General features: G+C 50.4%; 1 protein-coding gene across 1 annotated transcript in view; it reads left to right on the forward strand.

The window, feature by feature from the left end:
* LOC119969209 (adhesion G-protein coupled receptor G2-like) overlaps window positions 1-25155 on the forward strand; it is a 280716-nt gene that overhangs the window by 5987 nt on the left and 249574 nt on the right. The window contains exon 2 of the mRNA XM_038802509.1: window positions 65-171. Coding sequence (XP_038658437.1) covers window positions 66-171 — 106 coding nt within the window. The 5' untranslated portion in view covers window position 65. The remainder of the gene's footprint in view (window positions 1-64; window positions 172-25155) is intronic.

Raw genomic sequence — 25155 nt, forward strand, 5'->3', positions numbered from 1 at the left:
GAGCAGAACACACTTATTGACCTGAGTATGTTTTAATTTTTATTAATTTTGCTTTCTTTTTTAGAATGATTTCCTGTGGAACACAGTGTTGCAGCTCAAGCAGCTGGATGATTGCTAGAATGCGTATTGCCTCTGCAGCTCTTTTCTTAATTCTTCTCACTGTCCATCAAGGTAAGAATCAAATGTTGTGAGTTCGTACCAATGATTACCTCAGTTAATTATACCAATTCTATTGAACATGACCTGTCAAACACGTTATGAGTTAGGAAGCCAACTTCAAAGCTACCTTCACATATTGCTTTACCTGGCAGTGTGATAACTTGTGGCTTGAAGAGACCTTTTTGTTAGCTGACACAGCCACTATTGTTTAATTTTCATTTTCTCTCCAGTGAGTGTAGATGTTGAAGCATTTAAAAGTTGAAACTATGCCCATATAACAAAAGTTGGCTCTTTTTAAATTCATTTATAATGGGATGTTGGCTTCATTGGCTAGGCCAGCTTTTATAGCCCATCCCCAATTGCCCTTCTTGAACCACTGCGGTCCCAGTCGTGAAGGTGCACCCACAGTGCTGTTAGGCAGGGAGTTTCAGGATTTTTTACCAGGTAAGGAATGGTGAATGGCTCAGAGGGGAACTCCAGGTGGTGGTGTTCCCATGTTTCTGCTTCCCTTGTCCTTCTTGATTGTCGCAGTTGTGGGTTTGGAAGGTGCTGCCGAAGGAGTCTTGGTAAAATCTGAAAGTTGACCAAGGAGACACAACAATGTGCATAATTCGACTCCCCTCACATTAATACATCACGGTGCACTTTGCAGAGAGGAGAATAAAGTGGCCACCAAATCAGTAGGAAATAACATCTGAGATGAAGTTAGGAGCAACCCCTAAATGTTGCCTGTTTATTAGGTGTGTTTCATTGAATGCAGGTGATGGGGAATCACTTGGGCTCCCCAAAATAGGATGATTGAAACTGTGGTTGTTGGGTTAGAAGGGGCACATTTATAATGTGCATCACTGTAAATAAAAGCTTATTAAAGGGAAATTATAGGCCGGTTAGCCTGACTTCGGTCATTGATAAGATTTTAGAATTGATTATTAAAGATGAGATCGCAGAGTACTTGGTAGTGCATGATAAAATAGGACTGAGTCAGCACGGCTTTGTCAAAGGGAGGTTGTGTCTGACAAATCTGTGAGAGTTCTTTGAGGAAGTAACAAGGAAGTTAGACAAAGGAGAACCAGTGGACGTGATTTATTTAGATTTCCATAAGGCCTAAGGTGCCGCACAGGAGACTGTTAAACAAGTTAAGAGCCCATGGTGTTACGGGTAAGATCCTGGCATGGATAGAGGATTGGCTGATTGGCAGAAGGCAGAGTGGGGTGTGGTGATCACAAGTTAACCAGATGCAACACAACTGAGCGACCACTAGAGGGAGCACGGGAGAGCCATACAAATACATCAGGACAGGAAGTGAGGACACACTCTTCACAGCAGGGGGGCTGGTAAGCAGGACACAGCAGGCAAAGCTGGTAGTTAGCACTGGAAGGTAGTTCTAGGTCGAGCTCTGGAAACTGAACGAACCCACAATAAAGCATCTTCTCCACACTTGAGACTGCGAGCTTTATTAAGACACGAGGAACAACACATGGTACCTAGGAGTGATTTCAGACGCTTACGACAGGACAACTCAGCTGCAGATACAGAAAGCACAAAATGGCATGGAAATCTCCTACTGGACATTTGACTGGGGACGACATCGCTAATTCGAGGATGTGGCATGGATACCCACCTCAGCTGGACACGACTGGTAATGCAATAAATGTCTGGAAAAGGTTCAAACAAATGTTCGATTTTTATCTCATAGCTAATGATGTAGCAGACGCCTCAGACAAAATTAAAATAGCAATTCTCATCGAAGGGCCTGTCAATAAGAAAGTGTATAATGGATTTAAACACTCAAAAGGTGAAGACAGGAACAGCTTACAAACGTTACTAAACAAATTTGAAGAGTACTGTGAGAAATTTGAACAGCAAGGCATGCTCACAGTCCAACCTGCACAGAGACTGAGTGATGCAAGACTTAAAAAATCACAAAAAGATCAGGAAATCGCGAATGCACAGTACAGATCAAAAAGAAGAAATAACATGAATTTTTCACAAAGCCAAAACGCTGAAACCCTGTCCAGATCGGGAAGAAAAGGTAACTTACAACTTTTAGAAAGAAAAAACGCTGAAATCCGCGATAAAATGGCGTCGGAGCACATTTTGCAGTCTCTGGTAAGCAAAGAACTACAAATCGCGTCTGCGCATGCGCCGGAACCGGAAGTCGCGCATGCGCCGGAACCGGAAGTCGCGCATGCGCCGGAACCGGAAGTCGCGCATGCGCAGTTTACAAAAGATCGCGTCGCGGATCGTTATGCGCATGCGCAAGCCGCGCATGCGCAGTCAAAAAAAGTCTTCGTCGCGGACCGTCATGCGCATGCGCAAGCCGCGCATGCGCAATGGACACCGAACCGCACAAGGAAAGAAAGCCGATTTGCGCATGTGCAAGTCGTTCCTACGCGTGACGTCATGACGTCTGAGAATCCTGACCACGCCCACTTAAAAGGGAAATGCCCGAAAATTGAAAACAAGACACTTAAAGTGGTAAAACCAAATTTTCTTGCCTCAGAACACAGAAAAACGCCTGAACTTAAACCAACAGTGAAAAACAACTTGCACAAAACCTTGGAAAAAGCTGCCTTCACCACACACAGTGAAGCGAACAAAAAGAATTCCGAAACAACAAAAGATGATTTGTTTTTCGACGATTACCTCTCAGACCTGACTGGGTCAGTCGGATATGCTTATCACAGCATCAGCGACACGGTCGCAAAGCACAACACGAACCAACTCGTGGTAGATGAATCCAACCAAGATGACTTGGTTTTCAAAGAATACTACTCAGACATGGCTGAGTCAGTCGGATATGCTTATCACAGCATCAGTGACACGGTCGCAAAGTTCAACACGAATCAACTCGTGGTAGAAGAATCCAACCAGGATGATTTGGTTTTCGGAGAATACTACTCAGACACAGCTGAGTCAGTCGGATATGCTTATCACAGCATCAGCGACACGGTCGCAAAGTTCAACACGAATCAACTCGTGGTAGAAGAAGCCAACGAAGATGAAATGGGTTTCAAAGAATACTACTCAGACATGGAGGAGTTATTTGGACATGCTGATCACAGCATCAGCGACACCGTTGCAAAGCTCAACACGACTCTACTCATGGTGGATGAATCCAACACCATGGTGCCATGGCAGCTCGTCGATACATTGGATGACAGCAATACCCAAGACGAAGACGACGCCACACAGAGAGCACAGGAAGACTCCACGGAGCGAGCGATGACAGGCTCCACAGTGCGAGTGATGAAAGACGCCAACAGGGATGCAAGCAAACACTCCCGGGCGGACACCAAGCATGAACAAGACCATGAAGGAAAACCCGCTGTACCTGAGCAACCGCAAGCAGACTATGAAAGTCTACCAAGCTCACAGGAACAAGAAGAAAGAGCGGACTATGAAAGTCCAACACGCTCACAGGAACAAGAAGCAAGAGCAGACTATGAAAGTCCAACACGCTCACAGGAACAAGAAGAAAGAGCGGACTATGAAAGTCCAACACGCTCACAGGAACAAGAAGAAGACAATGCACCTCTGCCCACTGCATGCGAAGACAGTGACAAGGTGATCACACTCAACGTACAGGATCACAGTGAGACTGACAGTTCTCAGCTTGTCTGTACAGAAGCACAGAGTCGGGCCACCCAACAGTCCAGAGAGACGATGCCGAAAGAAAACATGCAGATTTTGACTCCAGAAGAGGAGCACCTGGAGCCCAGAGAGACAACGCCAAAAGAAAACATGCAGATTTTGACTCCAGAAGAGGAGCACCTGGAGTCCACAGAGACAATGCCGAAAGAAACCATGCAGATTCTGACTCCAGAAGAGGAGCACCTGGAGTCCAGAGACATCAAACAAAAAGAAACCATGCAGATTTTGACTCCAGAAGAGGAGCACCTGGAGTCCAGTGAGATAACATCAACAGAAATCATGAAGATTTTAACTCCAGAAGCGGAGCACCAAGAGTCTAGAGAAACCACGTCAACTGAAATCATGCAGATTTGGACTCCAGAAGAGGAGCGCCGAGAGTCCACAGACACCGCGTCAAATGTAATCGAGAAGACTTTGACTCCGGAAGACGAGCACCAAGAAAGCAAAGATGCGGAATCCAATTCTCCACAACTGATTGATGTCACCTGCACCGATGCAACATCAGATCATTCGCACCACTCGCGAGACGGAATGCTCAATGACTCAAATTATCCACTCGGGACACTCATAGAGTATAACAAGAAAAACAAAAGTCAAAAGAAACACAGCAAGAACAAAAACAACATGAAGCGCGACAAGACCAACAACAATAGCAAGAAGCACAGCAGAAACGAGAACGACAACAGCAAGAAGAAAAGCAACATGAAGCGCGACAAGACAAACAACAATAGCAAGAAGCACAGCAGAAACGAGAACGACAACAGCAAGAATAAAAGCAACATGAAGCGCAACAAGACAAACAACAACGTCAGGCACAAAGATAGCGACAACGACAGAGGCAGAAACAACAAGAATGGCAACAAACACAACAAAGTCAGGAGCAAAGATAGCGACAACAACAAAGACGGAAACGACAAAAACAGCGACAAGTACGGCAACGGAAACAACAAAAACAGGAACGACAGAAACAACAGCAATGAAACAACGACTTGTACACAATGGCACTACTTGGCACATGATGGACGATGCCACAGCACACTGCAAAACGATAACAAGACTACAAACATGTCATGGGATGACAACGAATCACACAGACTCACGTCTGCTCCAGAACAAGCAAGCACACCAGCATCCAAGGCGGATGAGACAATAAATCAACACCACAAGCACAAAAAAAAAAAAAAAGTCCATGCCAGTCAACATCAGTGATGTGACCATGCAAACACCTCGGGATGACGCATTGGGTACTTAAGATAACAAGGAACACCAACAACATTCACAGCGGACTTGCAATATCAATATCACCACGTCATCAACAACAAAAAGAAAAAAAAAAAAAAGCTCTGAACACATTCATCAAGTTTGGACTCATAAATGTGTTTATTAAGTTTGGACATATAAATACATTGGCTTTGTTAACCAAGGCAATAGCATCATCACTTGTATAGATACGCATATCATAAGTTACTGTTTTGTATAATTTTCCTTAATGATGTACAGAAACTATGTAATGAGAAAGAGAGGGGATGTGGTGATCGTAGATTGACCAGATACAAAAACAACAGAGCAAACACGAGCGGGAGAGCTATAAATACACTGGGACAGGATATACAATTTTCTTTAACGATGTTCAGAAAATATGTTAAGAGAAAAAGGGGGATGTGGTGATCACAAGTTAACCAGATGCAACACAACTGAGCGACCACTAGAGGGAGCACGGGAGAGCCATACAAATACATCAGGACAGGAAGTGAGGACACACTCTTCACAGCAGGGGGGCTGGTAAGCAGGACACAGCAGGCAAAGCTGGTAGTTAGCACTGGAAGGTAGTTCTAGGTCGAGCTCTGGAAACTGAACGAACCCACAATAAAGCATCTTCTCCACACTTGAGACTGCGAGCTTTATTAAGACACGAGGAACAACACATGGGGATAAAGGGGTCTTTTTCAGGATGGCAGCCGGTGACTAGTGGTGTGCCTCAGGGGTCTCTGCTGGGACCACAACTTTTCACAATATACATTAATGATCTGGAAGAAGGAACTGAAGGCACTGTTGCTAAGTTTGCAGATGATACAAAGATCTGAAGTATTGAGGAAGCAAGGGGGCTGCAGAAGGATTTGGACAGGCTAGGAGAATGAGCAATAAAGTGGCACATGAATATACATATGTGGAAAAGTGTTAGGGTTATGCACTTTTGTAGGAGGAATAGAGGCAAAGACTATTTTCTAAATGGGGAAATGCTGAGGAAATCAGAAGTGCAAAGGGACTTGGGAGTCCTTGTTCACGATTCTCTTAAGGTTAACATGTTTTGATTACAAACATGTATCAAAACAGTTTACAACAAATAAAACACCCCGGAAAATATACTTATCAGTAATCAACTGTATAGTCTGTACATATTTTCCCCCATTTTAACCCCCCCCCCCCACCCCGCTGACGACAAACAGCTCCTCAAACAAGGACATAAACATTCCCCCATTGTTTCACTAACTCCCCTGCAAAGCTAATACTTTATCTGCTCTAACCGCAGGAAATCGTACAGGGCGCCCAACCAAGCCGCTAATTTAATCGGCAGTTAGGAAGGTAATGCATTCATGTCGAGAGGGCTAGAATACAAGACCAGGGATGTTCTTCTGAGGCTGTACAATGCTCTGGTCAGACCCCATTTGGAGTATTGTGAGCAGTTTTGGGCCCCATGTCTAAGGAAAGATGTGCTGGCCTTGGAAAGGGTCCAGAGGAGGTTCACAAGAACGATCCCTGGAATGAAGAACTTGTCATATGAGGAATGGTTGAGGACTCTGGGTCTGTACTCGGAGTTTAAAAGGATGAAGGAGGATCTTACTGAAACTTGCAGGATACTGCGAGGCCTGAATAAAGTGGATGTGGAGTGGATGTTTCCACTTGTAGGAAAAACTAGAAGCAGAGGACACAATCTCAGACTAAAGGGTCAATCCTTTAAAACAGAAATGAGAAAGAATTTCTTCAGCAGGGGGGGTGACTCTTTGCAGAAGGCTGTGAAGGCCAAATCACTGAATGTCATAAAGACAGAGATAGAAGGGCAGCACGGTGGCACAGTGGATAGCACTGCTGCTTCACGAAGCCGAGGTCCCAGGTTCGATCCCGGCTCTGGGTCACTGTCTGTATGGAGTTTGCACATTCTCCCCGTGTTTGCGTGGGTTTCGCCCCCACAACCCAAAGATGTGCAGGGTAGGTGGATTGGCCGTGCTAAACTGCCCCTTAATTGGAAAAAAATAATTGGGGACTCTAAATTTAAAAAAAAGACAGAGATAGATAGGTCCTTGATTAATAAGGGGATCAGGGGTTATGGGGAGAAGACAGGAGAATGGGGATGAGAATCATATCAGGTATGATTGAATGGCGGAGCAGACTCGATGGGCCGAGTAGTCAAATTCTGCTCCTATCTCTTATGGTATTATGGTGTAAAGATTGACTCGAGTTCCAATCTTCATTGCCTGGCTTGGTGGAACTAAATACTAAAGAGTGGTCGAAGTGAGAAGGCCGAGGCAGGATTTTGAATGCAAAAGGGAGGAGGCAGTGTGGGAGGATTTGTCAGAGGAGTTTTTACAGGGTGGGTGTATAGTGACTGAAGACTATTCATTCAATAGTGAAGTGAGGAGAATTAGACCTGCGTCGAAGAAGCAAGGATTTGGAGACATGTTTAAGACATCTGTTTCAGCTCTGATTCATTCTGCGAAGCAGAATGTTCATGACGGACACTTCACTCCAACTATTTTGATTGATATAAAGGACCAAATAAGCCAGATAGAATTAACTGAGGGACAAATTAAAGGGACAGTCCCAAATGGAAAGTGAACAAAAAACAAGACCCTTCACTCCATAGGCCATTAAAATAACCCCCAATTTGCAAATATTTACGAGGCGATCATTGGACTCTGGTGTTCACAGTCCAGGAGAACAGCAGGATAAAGAAAAGCCACAAGATGGAAATAAAGCAGTAAATGTACCACTTATATCAGGGAGGAAGCTTAGTGCCTGTGTGAGCATAGCAGAAACCATTGAAGGAACTTAGATTTTAGGATCTCTCTTCACTGTGATTTTGTTCCTTTTCCTTTTCCTCTCACCTGGAGCTTTTGCTGAGAAAATTCCCGGCAGCTGGACTTTATTGGATAGTCATCCTGATGTGGCTTCCAGGAAATTTACTGGTCTCACACCTCCATTCCCACCAGGTGGGGGCTGATAAAACCCCAGCCATGAGGTGATGATATTCCCATGCACCCTTGTTCTTCTCAGTAGAAACAGTGTTCAGAAAGTGCTGTCGAAGAAGACGTGGCTGTGCGTCCTGGAGATGTTACTCACAGCTGCCACTGTTGGAGGGAGTAAATGTGCAAAAGTGTAGATGGCCTGCCAATCAAGCGAGCTGATTTGTCCTAAATGGTGCTGAGCTTCTTGAGTGTTGCTGAAGTTGTACCCATCCAGGCGAGTGTGGAGATCATTTCATCACACTGCTGACTTGGTGCCTTGTGGGTGGTGGGCAAGCTTTGAGGAAATAGGAACTGAGTTACTTGCTGCAATCGTACACACAGGGCGGGATTTTCCTGTCTCCGACGGCAAAATCTCGTTTGGCGATTGGCCGCAGAATCGCAGTTAGCGTCGAAATCAGGGGCGGAGCCGCTTTTATGGTGCTCCGCCCCTTCCAAAGCGGCGTACTCTAGGAGTATGCCGCATGCTGTATCAACGGCATCAGGATGTTACCTGAGGCCCACCCCCAGATTCTCCGCCCCCGAGCAGCCAGGTTCCCGATGGCACGGTCGCGTGTTGTGGTAGTCACCACTAGTAGTATATTACATGCATTACGGCACTGCCCGTATAGTAGAGGTACATGGGTAAATCCCTGCCTGCTGGCTCTGCCCAGTAGGCGGCGTATAAATGTGTGTGCTTGCCGGTGCTGTAGCCATTCAGGTTCCAGCTACAGGAGGCACCACATCTTGCTCAATAAAACCTTGATTCCACTACTCTCCTCTTTGTGGTAATTGATAGTGCATCAATTTATTGAGCAAGATTTTTTAAAAAACAATGGATCTCTGCATCAAGCCTGATCGCCTGCAGCTGAGCCCTCAAGCAGCCAGCGCTACGTCCGCCTTTGACCACTGGCTAGCCTGCTTCGAAAGCTACCTTCGAACATCCACTGAGGAACTCTCGAACTGCCAGAAGCTCCAGGTCCTTTATTCACGGGTGAGCCCTGACATTTTTCCTCTCATCCGGGATGCGCCCAGCTACTCCGAAGCGATGGAGCTCCTGAAGGGACATTACATTCGACCAGTCAATCAAGTATACGCCAGGCACGCCTGGCCACAAGACAGCAACTCCCCGGGGAGCCTCTGGACGATTTCTGGCATGCCCTGCACACCCTAGGTAGGAACTGTGACTGCCAAACAGTTTCGGCAGTCCAGCACACAGAGCTTTTAATTCAATATGCTTACGTTATGGGTATGAAGTCTGCGTACGTTCACCAGCGGCTACTGGAAGGGGTACGCTTGATCTTGCGGGAAGTAGGCAGCTCGCTAATTCGTTAGTAGTGGCCTCCCGTAATGACCAGTCCTACACCACCGATCGCACGGCACCCTAGTGGGCCCCACCAGCAGCCGACTCCAGCTCAACGCAAGCTTGCGTCGCGCGGCAGCCAGCCAACTCCAGGGGACCCAAGTGCTATTTTTGTGGGCAAAACAAACACCCCAGGCAGCTCGTCTGGCCGTTCATTGCCTGCCGCTACCTCCACCACTGCTGACCAGCCCGGGACCTCCCTGCATCTGCCGCAGCTCGCCACGATCACCCTGGATCAGTCCCGGCCCCGCAACCTCGATGATAACAGTGAAGATCGATGGGCACGAGACGACCTGCCTTTTTGACTCCGGGAGCACAGAGAGCTTCATCCACCCCACTACGGTAAGGCGCTGCTCCCTCCCAGTACACCCCGTCACCCAGAAAATCTCCCTGGCCTCTGGATCCCATTCCGTGGAAATCCGGGGGTACTGTATCGCGACCCTCACCGTCCAAGGCGTAGAGTTCAGCAACTTCCGGCTCCATGCCCTCCCCCACCTCTGCGCTGCCCTGTTATTCGGCCTGGACGTTCTCCAGCCATCTCCAAAGCCTAACCTTAAAATTCGGCGGAGCCCTACCCCCCTCACCGTATGCGGCCTCACGACCCTTAAGATCCACCTTCCCTGTTTGCAAACCTCACCCCGGATTGCAAACCCATCGCCACTAGGAGCAGATGGTACAATGCCCAGGGCAGAACCTTCATCAGGTCGGAGATCCAATGGCTTCTGCGGGAAGGGGTCATTGAGGCCAGCAACAGCCCCTGGAAAGCCCAAGTGGTAGTAGTGAAGACTGGGGAGAAGCACAGGATGGTCATTGGCTACAGTCAGACCATCAACCGGTACACGCAGCTCGAGGCGTATCCCCTCCCTCGGATATCTGACATGGTCAATCAGATTGCGCAGTATCGAGTCTTTTCCACAGTGGACCGGAAGTCTGCCTGCCACCAGCTCCCCATCCACCCTGAGAACTGCCAATGCACTGCGTTCAAAACAGATGGCCGCCTCTATCACTTCCTTAGGGTTCCCTTCAGCGTCACTAACGGGGTTCTCGGTCTTCCAGCGAGAGATGGACTGAATGGTTGACCTGTACAGACTGCAGGCCACCTTCCCGTACCTAGATAACATCACCATCTGCGGCCATGATCAGCAGGACTATGTCGCAAACCTCCAAAAAATTCCTCCAGACCGCCAAACTCCTTAACCTCACATACAATAAGGAGAAATGTGTGTTCCGCCCCAACCGCTTAGCCATCCTTGGCTATGTTGTGGAAAATGGAGTCCCACGGCCGACCCCAACTGCTTGCGCCCCCTCCTGGAACTCCGTCTCCCCCAATGCCCCAAGGCCCTGAAACGATGCTTGGGATTTTTCTCCTGCTATGCCCAGTGGGTCCCTAATTATGCGGACAAGGCCCGCCCACTCATTCAGTCCACAGTTTTTCCCCTGACAGCTGAGGCCTGCCAGGCCTTCAACCACATCTAGGCGGACATCGCCAAGGTCACGATGCACATGGTCGACGAGTCCCTTCCCTTCCAGGTGGAGAGCGATGCATCAGACGTGGCTCTGGCCGCCACCCTCAACCAGGCGGACAGGCCCGTGGCCTTCTTTTCCCGCACTCTCCATGCCTCTGAAACTCGGCACTCCTCTGTCGAAAAGGAGGCCCAAGCCATTGTGGAAGCTGTGCGACATTGGAGGCATTACCTGGTCAGCAGGAGGTTCACTCTCCTCACTGACCAATGGTCGGTTGCCTTTATGTTTAATAATACACAGCGGGGCAAGATCAAAAATGACAAGATCTTGAAGTGGAGGATCGAGCACTCCACCCATAATTATGAGATCTTGTATCGCCCAGGGAAGCTCATGAGCTCTCTGATGCCCTATCCCGTGGCATATGTGCCAGCGCACAAGTGGACCGACTGCGGGCTCTCCACTATGACCTCTGCCACCCGGGGCTCACCCGGTTCTTCCATTTCATCAAGGCCCGCAACCTGCCCGACTCCACTGAGGAGGTCAGGACTGTCACCAGAGACTGCCAAGTCTGCGCAGAGTGCAAGCCGCACTTCTACCGGCCAGATAGAGCGCACCTGGTGAAGGGCTCCCCCCGCCCCTTTGAGCACCTCAGCATGGACTTCAAAGGGACCCTCCCCTCCAGCGACCGCAACACATACTTTCTGAACGTGACTGATGAGTACTCCCGGTTCCTTTTCGCCATCCCAAGCCCCGATATGACTTCTGCCATGGTAATTAAAGCCCTCCACAGCATCTTCACTCTGTTCAGTTTCCCCACCTGTATCCACAGCGATCGGGGATCCTCTTTTATGAGTGATGAGCTGCGTCAGTTCCTGCTCAGCAAAGGCATTGCCTCGAGCAGGACAACCAGCTACAACCCCCGGGGAAATGGGCAGGTGGAGAGGGAGAACGGGACGGTCTGGAAGGCCCTGCGGTCTAAACTTCTCCCAGTTTCCCGCTGGCAGGAGATCCTCCCCGACGCACTCCACTCCACCCGATTGCTCCTCTGCACTGCGACAAATGAGACCCCTCACGAACGTGTGTTTGCGTTCCCCCGGAAGTCCACCTCTGGGGTCTCGCTCCCAACATGGCTGACAGTTCCTGGACTCATTCTCCTTTGGAAGTAGGTGCGGACCCATAAGTCGGACCCCTTGGTCGAAAAAAATCCACCTCCTACATGCGAACCCTAAATAAGCCTACGTGGCACACCCCGACGGTCGCCAGGGCACAGTCTTCCTCCGGGACCTGGCACCCGCTGGGTCCCCACCCACGACCCCCGACCTGACAGCGAGCCCCCTCCCTGGTTGCCTCATTCACCCCTTCCTCCAGCGAACCTCACCATAGCCCCCGCCCCAGTAGGGTCCGTCCTCCCACTGGTTCCACTCAGAGGTGACGAAGACGAGGACAACACGCTCCCAGAGTCCCAGGTGACCAAGTCAGCGCCCACATTACCACCAGGACTGAGGCAATCGCAGAGGAGGGTCAAGGCCCCCAACAGACTTAACTTGCAATGTTTTCCACCACCCCCGCCGGACTCTTTTTTAACACGGGGTGAATGTGGTAGTCACCACCAGTAGTATATTACATGTATTGTGGCACTGCCCATATAGTAGAGGTACATGGGTAAATCCCTGCCTGCTGGCTCCGCCCAGTAGGCGGCGTATAAATGTGTGTGCTCGCCAGTGCTGCAGCCAATCTGGTCCCAGCTGCAGGAGGCACAACATCTTTGCTCAATAAAGCCTTGATCATTCCACTACTCTCGCCTTTGTGGTAATTGATAGTGCATCACGTGTGCTACTTTCGGTCGGCTACTCGCATGGTGGCTGCGGACTCAGTCCAACGCCGCCACAGGCGGGGAAGAGCCAATACGTGGGCAGGGTGGAGTTTGGCAGGGGCTGTTGGGGGTAGTCCAGGGGTCGCGAGCCTGGTCAAAGGGAGAGCACTATTTGGCAGGCCAAGTCTGTGCGCGGCTGGAGCCATGTTGCACGGTGTGGCTGTTGCAGGCCGCCACTGTGCACATGCACGGCAACGGACCTGACAATTCTATGGCCGTATCAGCAGCTAGAGCCGGGTGCTCTTCACTGCCTGCCTGCTGGCCCCCCACCAAATGGAGAATCAGTGGCCATTTTGCACCAATTTTTCGGTCGTAAAATGCCACCGTTTCAACGCCGGCAAGAGGACATAGCCTAAAAATCAGAGAATCCAGCCCACAGAATTAGTAATAGATACAGTTACGGTTCTCGTTAACAGTGGTCCCTAGGATATTGATGATGGGGCATTTGGTGATGGTAATACCATTGAATGTGAAAGGGATGTGGTTAGATTTTCTCTTGTTGGAAATAGTCATTGTCTGGCACTTATGGGCACAAATTTACTTACAATAGAAGCCTGTGTATTATCCAATCTTGCTCCACGTGGCACCTTGAGTGTCTGAGGAGTTGTAAATGGTATTGAACACTGTGAAACCGTCAGCGAATGTCTGACCTCATGATAGAGGGAAGGTCATTGATGAAACAGCTGAATATGGTTGTGGACCTTCAATACTACCCTAAGAAAAAGTGTTTCAGCGATGTCCAAGTGGTGATTGGCCTCCAATAAGCATAATACTTATGCTTCACATTAGATTAGACTTCAGACAATGGAGAGTTTTCTACCCAATTCCCATTGACTTCAATTTTATTAGATTTCTTGATGCCACACTCAGTCAAATGGTGCCTTGAGTCAAGAACCGTCACTCTCAGCTCACCTCTTAAATTGAGCTCCCATGTCCAAATTTGGGCCAAAGCTGTAATGAAATCTCGAGTCAACTGACCCTGGTAGAACTCAAACAGAACATCGGAAAGCAAATTTTTGATGAGTAAGTGCCATTTGATCACACCTTCTGGTGATGACTGAGACCGAGAGAAGATTGAAGACTAGTCAAGACTAATAACCAAACTTTGCAATCTTGGACTTGACCCCTCCCTGTGCAGCAGAACCCTTGACTTCCTCACCAACAGACCACAATCTGTCAGGATAGGCAACAGCACCTCCTCCAGAATAGTCCTCAACACTGGGGCCCTGCAAGGATGTGTGCTCATTCCTCTACTGTACTCCTTATACACACATGACTGTGTGGCAAGATTTACTGCCAACACAATCTATAAGTTTGCGGATGATATGACTGTGGTGGGTCGTATCTCAAACAACGACGAATCAGAATACAGGAGGGTGATAAAACATTTGGTTGCATGGTGTACCGAAAACAACCTCTCTAAATGTTGGAAAGACCAAGGAACTGATCATCAACTTCACGAGGCATGGCACGACACACTCTCCCGCCTGCATCAATGACTCCGAAGTGGAGATGGTCGATAGCTTTAAGTTCCTGGGGGTCACCATCACCAACAGTTTGTCCTGGTCCCCTCACGTTGATGCAACAGTCAAGAAAGTCCAACAGCGTCTCTACTTCCGACGAAGCTAAAAAAATTTGGCATGTCTGCATCGACTCTCACAAACTTCTACCAATGTGCGATAGAGAGCATCCTATCCGGCTGCATTCGCGATGCTGCTCTTGCTCATGTATTTGCTTTGTTTGGCCCCTTGTTCCGCACTGTAACCAAATCACTGTTTGTCGATGTACCATTTGTCAATGCTCTCTGTTGATTATTCTTTTTGTCTACTATGTACCTACTGTGTACATTCCCTCGGCCGCAGAAAAATACTTTTCACTGTACTTCGGTATATGTGACAATAAATTAAATCAAATCAAAGGGACAATAATTGGCCGATTGAATTTGTCCTGCTTTTTACGGACAGCAGGCATCTGGACAATTTTCCACATTATGGGCTAGATGTCAGTATTGTAGCTGTACTGGAACAGCATGGCAAAGGGTACGGCTAGTTCTAGAGTGCAAGCTTTCAGCACTACAGGCAGGATGCTATTCGGGGCCTAGAACTTTGGCTGGCATCCAGTGCCTTCAGTCACTTCTTGCTGTTATGTGGATCAAATCAAATTGGCTGAAGTCTGGCATCTATGTTGCTGAGCAGATCGTGTTAGGCCATCCACATGGAACTTGTGGCTGGAAATGGTTTCAAATTCTTCAGCCTTGCCTTTTGGCTCGATGTTCTGAGCTCCCCCATCATTGAGGATGGGGATATTCATAGAGTCTAGTCCCATGATTAGTTGTTTGTTCACCACCAGTCACAACAGAATGTGGCAGAATTGCAGAGTTTTGATTTGATCCATTGGTTGTCAGATTACTCGGTCTATTGCATGATGCTTCCATTCTTTGTCATGTATGTAGCCCTTTCTTGCAGTTGCACCAGGTGGTACATCCTTTTCAGGTGGGCCTGGTGCAGTTCCTGACCTGCTTTCTTCAGTCCTTATTGAATCAGTGTTGCATCCTATGGCTTGATAGTAATGGCCAAATGAAGAATATGTCAGGCCATGAGGTTATAGATTTTGGTTGAGTACAATTCTATTGGCATCCTCACCACATGCTGTAGGCACAGTCTGGCAGCTAAATCCTTCAAGACTCAGCCAGCTCAGTCAGTAGTGGTGCTACTGATCTGTTCTTGTTCATGGACACTGATGTTTCCTCAGGGTACTCTCTGAGCCCTTGCTACCCTCAGTGCCTCTTCCAAATGGAGAGATACTTATTTATCAGCTGAAGGAAGGTGGTAGATGGTAAGCAGCAGGGGATCTCCTTGCCCCTTTTGACCTGATGCCATGAGACTTCATGGGCCCATGTTCAATGTTGAGAACTTCCAGGACCATTCCCACCAAATCGTACACCACTGTGCCACGACCCCTGGTGGGTCTAACCCCCCCCCCCCCCCCCCAATCCCCGCAATGTGGCTTTTGGCAGTAAAGGTGGCACAGCAGTGGCTGCGGACAGAATTTTCCAGTTGATGATGTCCATGATGTTTTGCCTGGTTCGCCCATCCTGCCACCAGGGAACCTGCTGTGGGAGGTCACCTTCACTGGGACCTGAAGATCCTGCCCGAGGGAAGGGCTGGAAAATTCAGCCCGATGACTATGTCTTGAATATGACTATCCTTGACTAACCTTTAGGACAACTCTCCCTATATTGGCACATATCCCCAGACATCATCAAGGAGGACTCTGCAAGGCTGACTGGGCTAGAGGTGCCTTTGTCATTTCCGTTTTTTAAGTCCATGGCGACCATGTACTTTCAGCATTATCATTGCTTTTACTCAAAGTTTAATACAATTGATTGACTGGCTAGGCATACCGGAGGGTAGTTAAGGGAAGAATTGATGTGAGTTTGGATTCACCTACAGACCAGCCTGTCTAAGATTTCCTTCTCAAAGGAACATTGATGACCAGATGGGTTTTTACAACAATCTGGTTGTTTAATTGGCACCAGCGTTTTTTTATGATTCATTGAATTTAAATTCCCCAATTGCTGCCTATTACACTGGATGATGGTTCGGTAACATAACCACTACACTACTATACCTGACGTGCCCATGGGTGTGCACTGGATCAACTTGCTGAGCCACATTGCATTATCAGTATATAGGACAGTATTGCTTCATATTTGTTAACTGAGGAAATAAGACTTAACAAGTCACCTGCTTTTTTATGAGAATCATCCCTTTTTTAAAAACTTGAATATCGTGCGGCACTATCTCAATGGGAATTGTGTTATCATTTGATTCAACAATCTTCAAAAAACAACTTTCATTATCACATTTCTCTCTCTCTCTCCCAAAATGTACCTCCATTTCAAATGCAGTTTGATCACATCAGCCAAGGTGTGATTTATATTTTCAGCAATTCAGGGCCAAGAATGGAAAAAGAAAATCGGGCAGGATCCCTGTTGTTTGTTGAACCGCTGCAGGGGATTTATCACGAGTTATCGCTAATGTAATGCTGTTGGAGTGAATGGTTAAAATCAGGGGGCGTTTCCATTCACATCCTCTACGCAGTCTATAATAGATCCACATCCACCATGCCTGCCAGTTCCGGAGTCCAATGGCCTGAAGCAAGTTGGCATAGTCACACAAAACAATAACAAAGCAGAGTAGCGAAACCACGGCTTTCACAATGTAACAAATTTTCAGAGAGCTGCCCAGGACATGTGATCAGCTGGTACAAAAGTATCTTGTAACGAAGCCACTCCCCTTCGATTTTGCAGCTAACTTTTCTACTTCTGATGCTCAACACCCGGCAAATGCAAAATTAATAGCCCTGAAAATGGGTGTGGGCACATGGGGCGGGATTCTCCGAAAACCGGCGCGATGGCCGGGACCCGGTGCCAAAAACGGCGCGGATCACTCCGGCGTCAGGCCCCCTCAAAAGTCACGAAGTCTCCGTGCCCGAATGGGCTAGCAGCGGCGTGACGCCATTCACGACGGCGTCACTTGACGCCGCGCGGCATAATCAAAGCCGTTCGGCGGCATAATCAACGCCGTTCGGCGGCATAATCAACGCCGTTCGGCGGCATAATCAAAGCCGTTCGGCGGCATAATCAACGCCGTTCGGCGGCATAATCAAAGCCGTTCGGCGGCATAATCAACGCCGTTCGGCGGCATAATCAACGCCGTTCGGCGGCATAATCAAAGCCGTTCGGCGGCATAATCAAAGCCGTTCGGCGGTATAATCAATGCCGTTCGGCGGCATAATCAACGCCGTTCGGCGGCATAATCAAAGCCGTTCGGCGGCATAATCAAAGCCGTTCGGCGGCATAATCAAAGCCGTTCGGCGGCATAATCAAAGCCGTTCGGCGGCATAATCAACGCCGTTCGGCGGCATAATCAACGCCGTTCGGCGGCATAATCAAAGCCGTTCGGCGGCATAATCAAAGCCGTTCGGCGGCATAATCAACGCCGTTCGGCGGCATAATCAACGCCGTTCGGTGGCATAATCAACGCCGTTCGGCGGCATAATCAACGCCGTTCGGCGGCATAATCAACGCCGTTCGGCGGCATAATCAAAGCCGTTCGGCGGCATAATCAACGCCGTTCGGCGGCATAATCAAAGCCGTTCGGCGGCATAATCAACGCCGTTCGGCGGCATAATCAACGCCGTTCGGCGGCATAATCAACGCCGTTCGGCGGCATAATCAAAGCCGTTCGGCGTCACAGCACAAATGACGGCCCCCCTCCCCCGGACGATCCACAAAGATGGCCGGCCGGCGTGCAGCCCCGAGGTTCCAGGAGTGCGACATCGAGGCGCTCCTGGACGCAGTATAGGAGAGGAGGGAGGCCCTGTACCCCGGACATGGCCGCAGGGTCGCCCCACACCTCAGCCGGCGCCTGGGGAGGGAGGTGGCAGAGACCATCAGCGCTGTGCCTGTGACACCGAGGACAGGTGCACAATGCCACAAGAAGGTCAACGACCTCGTCAGGGCAGCCAGAGCGACTCCCCCCCCCTCCTCACCGATGTGCGGCACACCCCCACGTGCAACCAACCCTAACCCTAACCCCCACATGCAACCAACCCTAACCCTCACCCTCACCCTCACCCTAACCCTAATGTGCTGCGACCTCAGCCAATGTACGCGCAACCGCTGGCGTGCATTCATATACCTGTATAACACTGTTGCCCTTTACCCCTGCCACCCACCCGCCCGCCCCCCACAGGAGAGGTGTGCACACAACAACAGGGAGCGTCAGAGGACTGGAGGGGGCACAGCTGATGAGGAAAAGGCCCTGGTACTGGCAGGCGGACCTGAGGACCGGGAGGTTGCCGATGTAGAGGTCGGGGGTTCGCCAGCGGCCCGGTGGATCTGCAATGGAGGGGTGGTGTGCATGTGGGTGGGGTGGGGGTGGTTGGTGGTGGGTGGGTCGGGGGGTGAGGCTGGTCAGATGTTGCCATGATGTGCGGTATGGCTATACTCGCCGATTTGCATGCCCCCTAGTCAGTGAACCGGGCAGTTTTCAGCCTGTCCCGTGCCCGCTGGCCCAGCCGTGGTAACCGTGGGCAGCCACCCGCCCATGTCCAGCCCGTCTGCCCTGACCATTGCCCCCATCTCCCTCATGTGGGGAGATCTGCGCCTCTTCCTCCTGCTCCTCCACTCCCCCCTCCTCTGCCTGCGGCACATCGCCTCTCTGCTGGGCTATGTTGTGCAGGACACAGCACACCACAACGATGCGGCCGACCCTATCTGGCAGGTACTGGAGGGCCCCCCCAGAGATGTCCAGGCACCTGAAACGCATCTTCAGCAGCCCAAAGCACCTCTCTATCACACCCCTTGACGCTGAATGGGCATCATTGTAGCTGTTCTCCGCGTCGGTCTGTGGCCTCCGTATAGGCGTCATCAGTCACGACCGCAACAGGTAACACCTGTCGCCCAGCAACCAGCCCCTCAGCCGGGGGTGGCGTCCCTCGAACATGCCGGGGATGTAAGACCGTGACAACACGTATGAGTCGTGAACACTTCCCAGGTACCGGGCGCAGGATCATCATGTGGTAGTCGCAGATGACCTGGATGTTCATGGAATAGGTCCCCTTCCTATTGGTGAACACGGCCCTATTATCTGCAGGTGGTCGCAGGGCGACGTGCATCCCATCGATCGCACCCTGGACCACGGGAAACCCGGCCACGGCAGAGAAGCCCACGGCCCGGGCATCCTGGCTCGCCCGGTCCACAGGGAACCGAATGTAGCGGTCCGCAATTGCATAAAGGGCGTCTGTCACTGCCCGGATGCACCGATGCACCGATATCTATGAAATGCCAGACAGGTCCCCACTCGGTGCCTGGAGTGACCCCGTGGCATAAAAATTCAAGGCCACCGTAACCTTGACGGACACGGGGAGAGGGTGTCCTCCCCAGTGCCAGGCGGTGCCAGGTGTGCCAGCAGGTGGCCGATGTGTGCCACGGTTTCACGGCTCATCCGGAGTCTCCTCCTGCATTCCCGGTCCGTGTAGTCCTGGTACGACGACATGTCATCATTGCCCATTGCCCCCCCACCCCCCGGGCAGCCAGTTGCTCTGGGCTGCATGGGCGCGACTGTTGGAGGATGGCACCTGGCCAGGCAGGAGACCTCCCTTCCCCCCCCTCCCCGGCACTCTACCCCCCCTCTCTGGCACTCTCCCCCCCTCTCTGCCACTCTCCCCCCCCCCCACCCCGGCACTCTCCCCCCCCTCCCCCTCTCCGGCACTCGCACTCTCTCCCCACCTACGGCACTCTCCACCTCCCCCTCTCCGGCACTCTCCCCCCCCTCTCTGGCACTCTCCTCCCCCCCCTCTCCAGCACTCTCCTCCCCCCCCTCTCTGGCACTCTCCTCCCCCCCTCTCCGGCACTCTCCTACCCCCCCCCCTCTCTGGCACTCTCCTCCCCCCCCTCTCCGGCACTCGCACTCTCTCCCCACCTACGGCACTCTCCCCCCCCCTCTCCGACACTCTTCCTCCCCCTCTCCAGCACTCCCCTCTCCCCCCCCCCCCCCCCCCCCTCTGGCACTCTCCTTCCCCCCCCTCTCCGGCACTCATCCCCGCTCTCCGGCACTCGACCCCGCTCTCCCCCCCCCCCCCCCCCCCTTCCCGGCACTCTCTCCCCCCTCCCCCGGCACTCGCTCCCCCCCCCCCCAAACCCCCCCCCCCCAACCCCCTGCCCCCTCTCCCCCCACCCACAGACTGCTGCCACGCTGTCACTTCTCCTGCGGCTACCCCCCGCCGTGACCTACTTCCACGCTGAACGGCGTCAACCATCAGCACTGGTTGACGCCGTTAAATAGTTGTCTTGATTTACGTCGGCCCATTCGGCCGGGAGAATACGGGCAGGACCGGGGCCCATAGCCTCCCGCCGGCCCCCGCCATTCTCCGAGGCGGGCGGCGGGATTGACGCCTCGCCGTCTTTTTATCGGTTGGAGAATTCGGGACACGGCGGGGGCGGGATTAATGCCGGGCCCCGGCAATTCTCCGAGCTGGCGAGGGGTCGGAGAATCTCGCCCATGATGTATGATTAACTTGGACCACATTCAGTATATTACATGAAATATGCCAACTTTGAACTATATGCTCATAGACACCAGGCAATGAACGTGCACTGCTCATTGGCTGGCCGTATCAGCGGGGGCACCAAATCGTAACTCGTCAGCCCCAAAGAACAAAGAACAATACAGCGTGTTTATTTCTCTGACTGAAACTGGTTTCTGCAAGGAACTTGAAATCACTCCAGCCACACCACTCTGTGTAGGCCTTTACAACTTGAGACAGCTGTACAAAAGCGTCAAATGCTTTAGAATTATAACATTCAGAAGAAATCAACCAGCAACTAACCTGTAAGTAGTTGATAATCCATTTAATTAGTATTGATGGAATATCCTTCCTGCTGCTGAACATGTATTCAACTGTGGAAACTGAGAGAGCCTTAGTTGGAGTGCTGTGCTCCATAGGAGGCAGCACGGTAGAATAGTGGTTAGCACAGTTGCTTCACAGCTCCAGGATCCCAGGTTTGATTCCTGGCTTGGATCACTGTATGTGTTAAGTCTGCACATTTTCCCCGTGTGTGTGTGGGTTTCCTCCGGGTGCTCCGGTTTCCTCCCACATTCCAAAGATGTGCAGGTTAGGTGGATTGGCCATGATAAATTGCTTAGTGTCCAAAAAATATGAGGTGGGGGTTACTGAGTTATGGAGATAGGGTGGAGGCGTAGGCTTAAGTAGGGTGCTCTTTCCAAGGGCCGGTGCAGACTCGATGGGCCGAATGGCCTCCTTCTGCACTGTAAATTCTATGATTCTATAGTGGCACTGTTGGGATTAAATCAGTGTCGCACATTGATTTATGTCTTAATCTGCCTGTCCTGCATGCTTCCAGTGACATTCACTTGACACGCACTGATGATCTCACTAGTGGGCATGCATGTCACAGATGCCATTTTGGACCTCAAAGGACACTCACAAAGTCCACAAAATGGGCACCAATGAGTCCAATGTTTGGTATGCCAACAGGATCAAGCTGAGTTAACAGGAACCTCTATTGACCAGCCTGGCTCTGCAATTTCTGCTTGTTGAAGAATTTCGTGGCATCCCATTTTTCTTTGTGTTATTGTTGACCCATCTCTTTTAAATGATTTAATGCCTGGCTAAAACTGGCTCAGAGAGAATGTATTACAGTGCATTAAGGGTTGTGGATACAAACACTGCCAATTGGAATGTACATACCTGCTCCAGTAAGGTACCACATTACAGTGAGTCTCTGCTATTGGGATGGGTGAGAAAAATCACTGAAAACAAAAATTAAAACTTTTCATGTACCCGCGTACCCTGGCAGCTCCAGGGTGTGGGTTGTCACTGCCAGGGGGGTCCAGGTTCCAGAGAGAGGGCTAGGGTGCCACCTTGCCCTGTCTGTCCAGGGGTCTCCAATGGTCTGGTAGAACCCCTCAGGTGCTATTACAACTGGTCCACATTTGTGTGGACCAGTATTAAATGGTTCCCGGTCGAGGCCTCGCTGGGGGGGGGCATAAGACCATAAGACCATAAGACATAGGAGCGGAAGTAAGGCCATTCGGCCCATCGAGTCCACTCCACCATTCAATCATGGTTAGTTATCCGGGCCGTTAGTTCCCGGAAGCGCAGTGAATCTGGATGGGTCATTTAAATATACTGATTATGGATTTCACCCAGCGCGGGAGAGATCTAGATTGTGACGTCTCGAGGTTCGGTTGAATCTCATGAGATGTCTCAAACATCTTGAATCTCGCAAGAGACCTCTTGCAAGATTAAACGGCCTCGCCATGCCACCAAGTGTCAATGAGGCTGGCAACTCATGCCCGAATAACGTTCTCAGTGTCTATTGATCACTTCACTATTTCAAAGATAACACACTGCAGTTAAGAATCTTCAACATCTTAATCCCTGATAAAAAAAGACAAGCATTTGTCTTCAAAACCTCACAAAGGCTTTGGCTATGCTGTTCCAATCCTGCAGTGGTGGGCATCATTGCAGGCAGGACTGTTGGCTGCTCTCCAAATTTTCCCATCCTGCTCATAGTGATGCCCGTCACTGGCATTACCAGAAAACCCCATTCATAATAACTAATTGGAGCTGTTAGTTACTGACAGTCACCTCACTGTGAGATTCACAGGTTGTGAAATCAGTCTTGCAGCACTATATCTTATAAGAATAACCCTCAGGCTTATGTCAAAGAACAGAGTGAAATTGCAAACATTTGGCTGGATTCTCCATCTGTTCACAACAGCGGGATACTCCAGTCCTGCTGCAGTGAGTGGGAGGTTCAGCAGAGCGCCAAATTCTCCATCCTCCCTTGCAACAGTGCAGAAGTGCAGAGTTCCTCTCGCTAGCAGCAGTGCACAAGTGCAGAGTTCCGTCACTAGCAGCAGTGCACACGTGCAGAGTTCCGTCACTAGCAGCAGTGCAGAAGTGCAGAGTTCGTCATGAGAGGAGTAGTACAGAGCATTTTTAATTTAAAGGGCAGGTGATTTAAACCTTGAAAGCTTGACAGTTCAACAGAGCTTATCGACTTTTTTTTTTTTACACACAATCATACCTACTCCTACCAACAGCAAAGAGCACCTTACCTCTCCGCAACATTTCCCTGGGCCTATCAAAATGACAACCCCACCTCTCCAATAATTCCAATAGGTTTATACTGTCTCCTGAAAAATGCCGAGTCCGTGAGTAGTATTTCAGAAATCTGGCGATGCAAGTTGGATCTGTTTGAAGGAAAATTTTCATATTTGCATGTGTACCTGCCTCTATGTACCACGGATATGACAACTACAACCCACCCCATTCCACAGCTGATGAAAATGGTCTGTGCTGGGCCTGGGGGTGGGGCATCTGCATGCAGTGCCCTGGCACCATTTTGGAGAAGTCAAAAACCCATTCTTACCCCATGAATATTCAGACCAAGGAATTGAAATTGACACATTCTCTCCATGGCCACATAAGGGCGGCACGGTACCACAGTGTTTAGCACTGTTGCTTAATAGCACCAGGGTCTCTGGTTCTATTCCCGGCTTGGGAGCCTGCACGTTCTCCCCGTGTCTGCATGGGTTTCCTCTGGGTGCATCGGTTTCCTCCCACAAGTCCCAAAAGATGTGCTGTTAGGTGATTTGGACATTCTGAATTCTCCCTCTGTGTACCCGAACAGGCGCTGGAGTGTGGTGACTAGGGGCTTTCCACAGTAACTTCATTGCAGTGTTTATGTAAGCCTACTTGTGACAATAAAGATTATTATTATTATCCAGAATTTAATTTCCACAATGCTGTGATCTTTGCCCCAACCTTAGCCCAGGTGTTGCTGACAGTTTCTGTCAGCCTTCTAGACTTGGTTTCTCACATCCTCTCATTGCTTCAACTTCTAGAAACCTTCTAATTTATTAAAAACACAGCCATTGTATTCAGTTGTCCACTATTTTTCTTTTCTCATTCTTTTCTATTCTCCAATACAATGAATTCAAAACCTTTGTCATTGTCTTTTTGAATGTTCCAAGAATTTGTCCCACCCGATCTCTGAAAGCCCCTCCAGCTGTAAACTTCCTCTGGCATCATCCCCTCCCTTTCTCACCATCCTTTGTGGAACATTCAGCTGCCTCTGCCTCACCAACTCAAAGTCCTTGGGGCCGGGATTCTCCCCTAACCGGTGGGTGGGCCGTACCGGTGCAAAGAGTGGCGTGAACCACTCCGGCGTCAGGCTGGTGCTGGAGTGATTGGCGCTGTGCCAACCGGCTTCGAAGGGCCTCTGCCAGCCGCCGCGAGTTGGCGCATGTGTGGCACGTGCGCAAAACCGCTGGCGTGATCCCTGCACATGCGCAGGGGTTTCTTCTCCGCCGCGGCCATGGCAGAGCTTTGCAGAGGCTGGCGCGGAGGGAAAGAGTGCCCCCACAGATCGGTGGGCCCCAATTGCGGGCCAGGCCCCCCCCTGTGGATGGACCCCCCCCCCCCCGCGCCCTCCCAAAGACTCTACAGGTCACCCTCAGAGCCAGGTCCCACCGGTATGGACCATGTATATTTCACGCCAGCGGGACCGGCTGAAAACGGCTGGTCGTTTGGCCCATCGAGGCCCAGAGAATCGCCGGGGGGGGGGGGGGGGGGGGGATGAAACTGCCAACGGCCCCCGCCAAACATCCGGCACCGGAGAATTTGGCAGCTGGTGTCAGAGCGGCGGGGTGGGATTCAGGCCCCTCCCCCCCGGCGATTCTCCGACCCGGTGGAGGAGTCGGAGAATCCCGTCCATGTCCTTCAACCGCTCTGCTTCTTTGAACCCTTCCACTTTTAAAAACAATCTTTCAGGCCAACCTTTCAATCAACTCTCTTGGATAATAGGGTGGCACGTGGCACAG

This window comes from Scyliorhinus canicula, chromosome 7 (assembly GCF_902713615.1).
Source record: "Scyliorhinus canicula chromosome 7, sScyCan1.1, whole genome shotgun sequence".
NCBI lineage: Eukaryota > Metazoa > Chordata > Chondrichthyes > Carcharhiniformes > Scyliorhinidae > Scyliorhinus > Scyliorhinus canicula.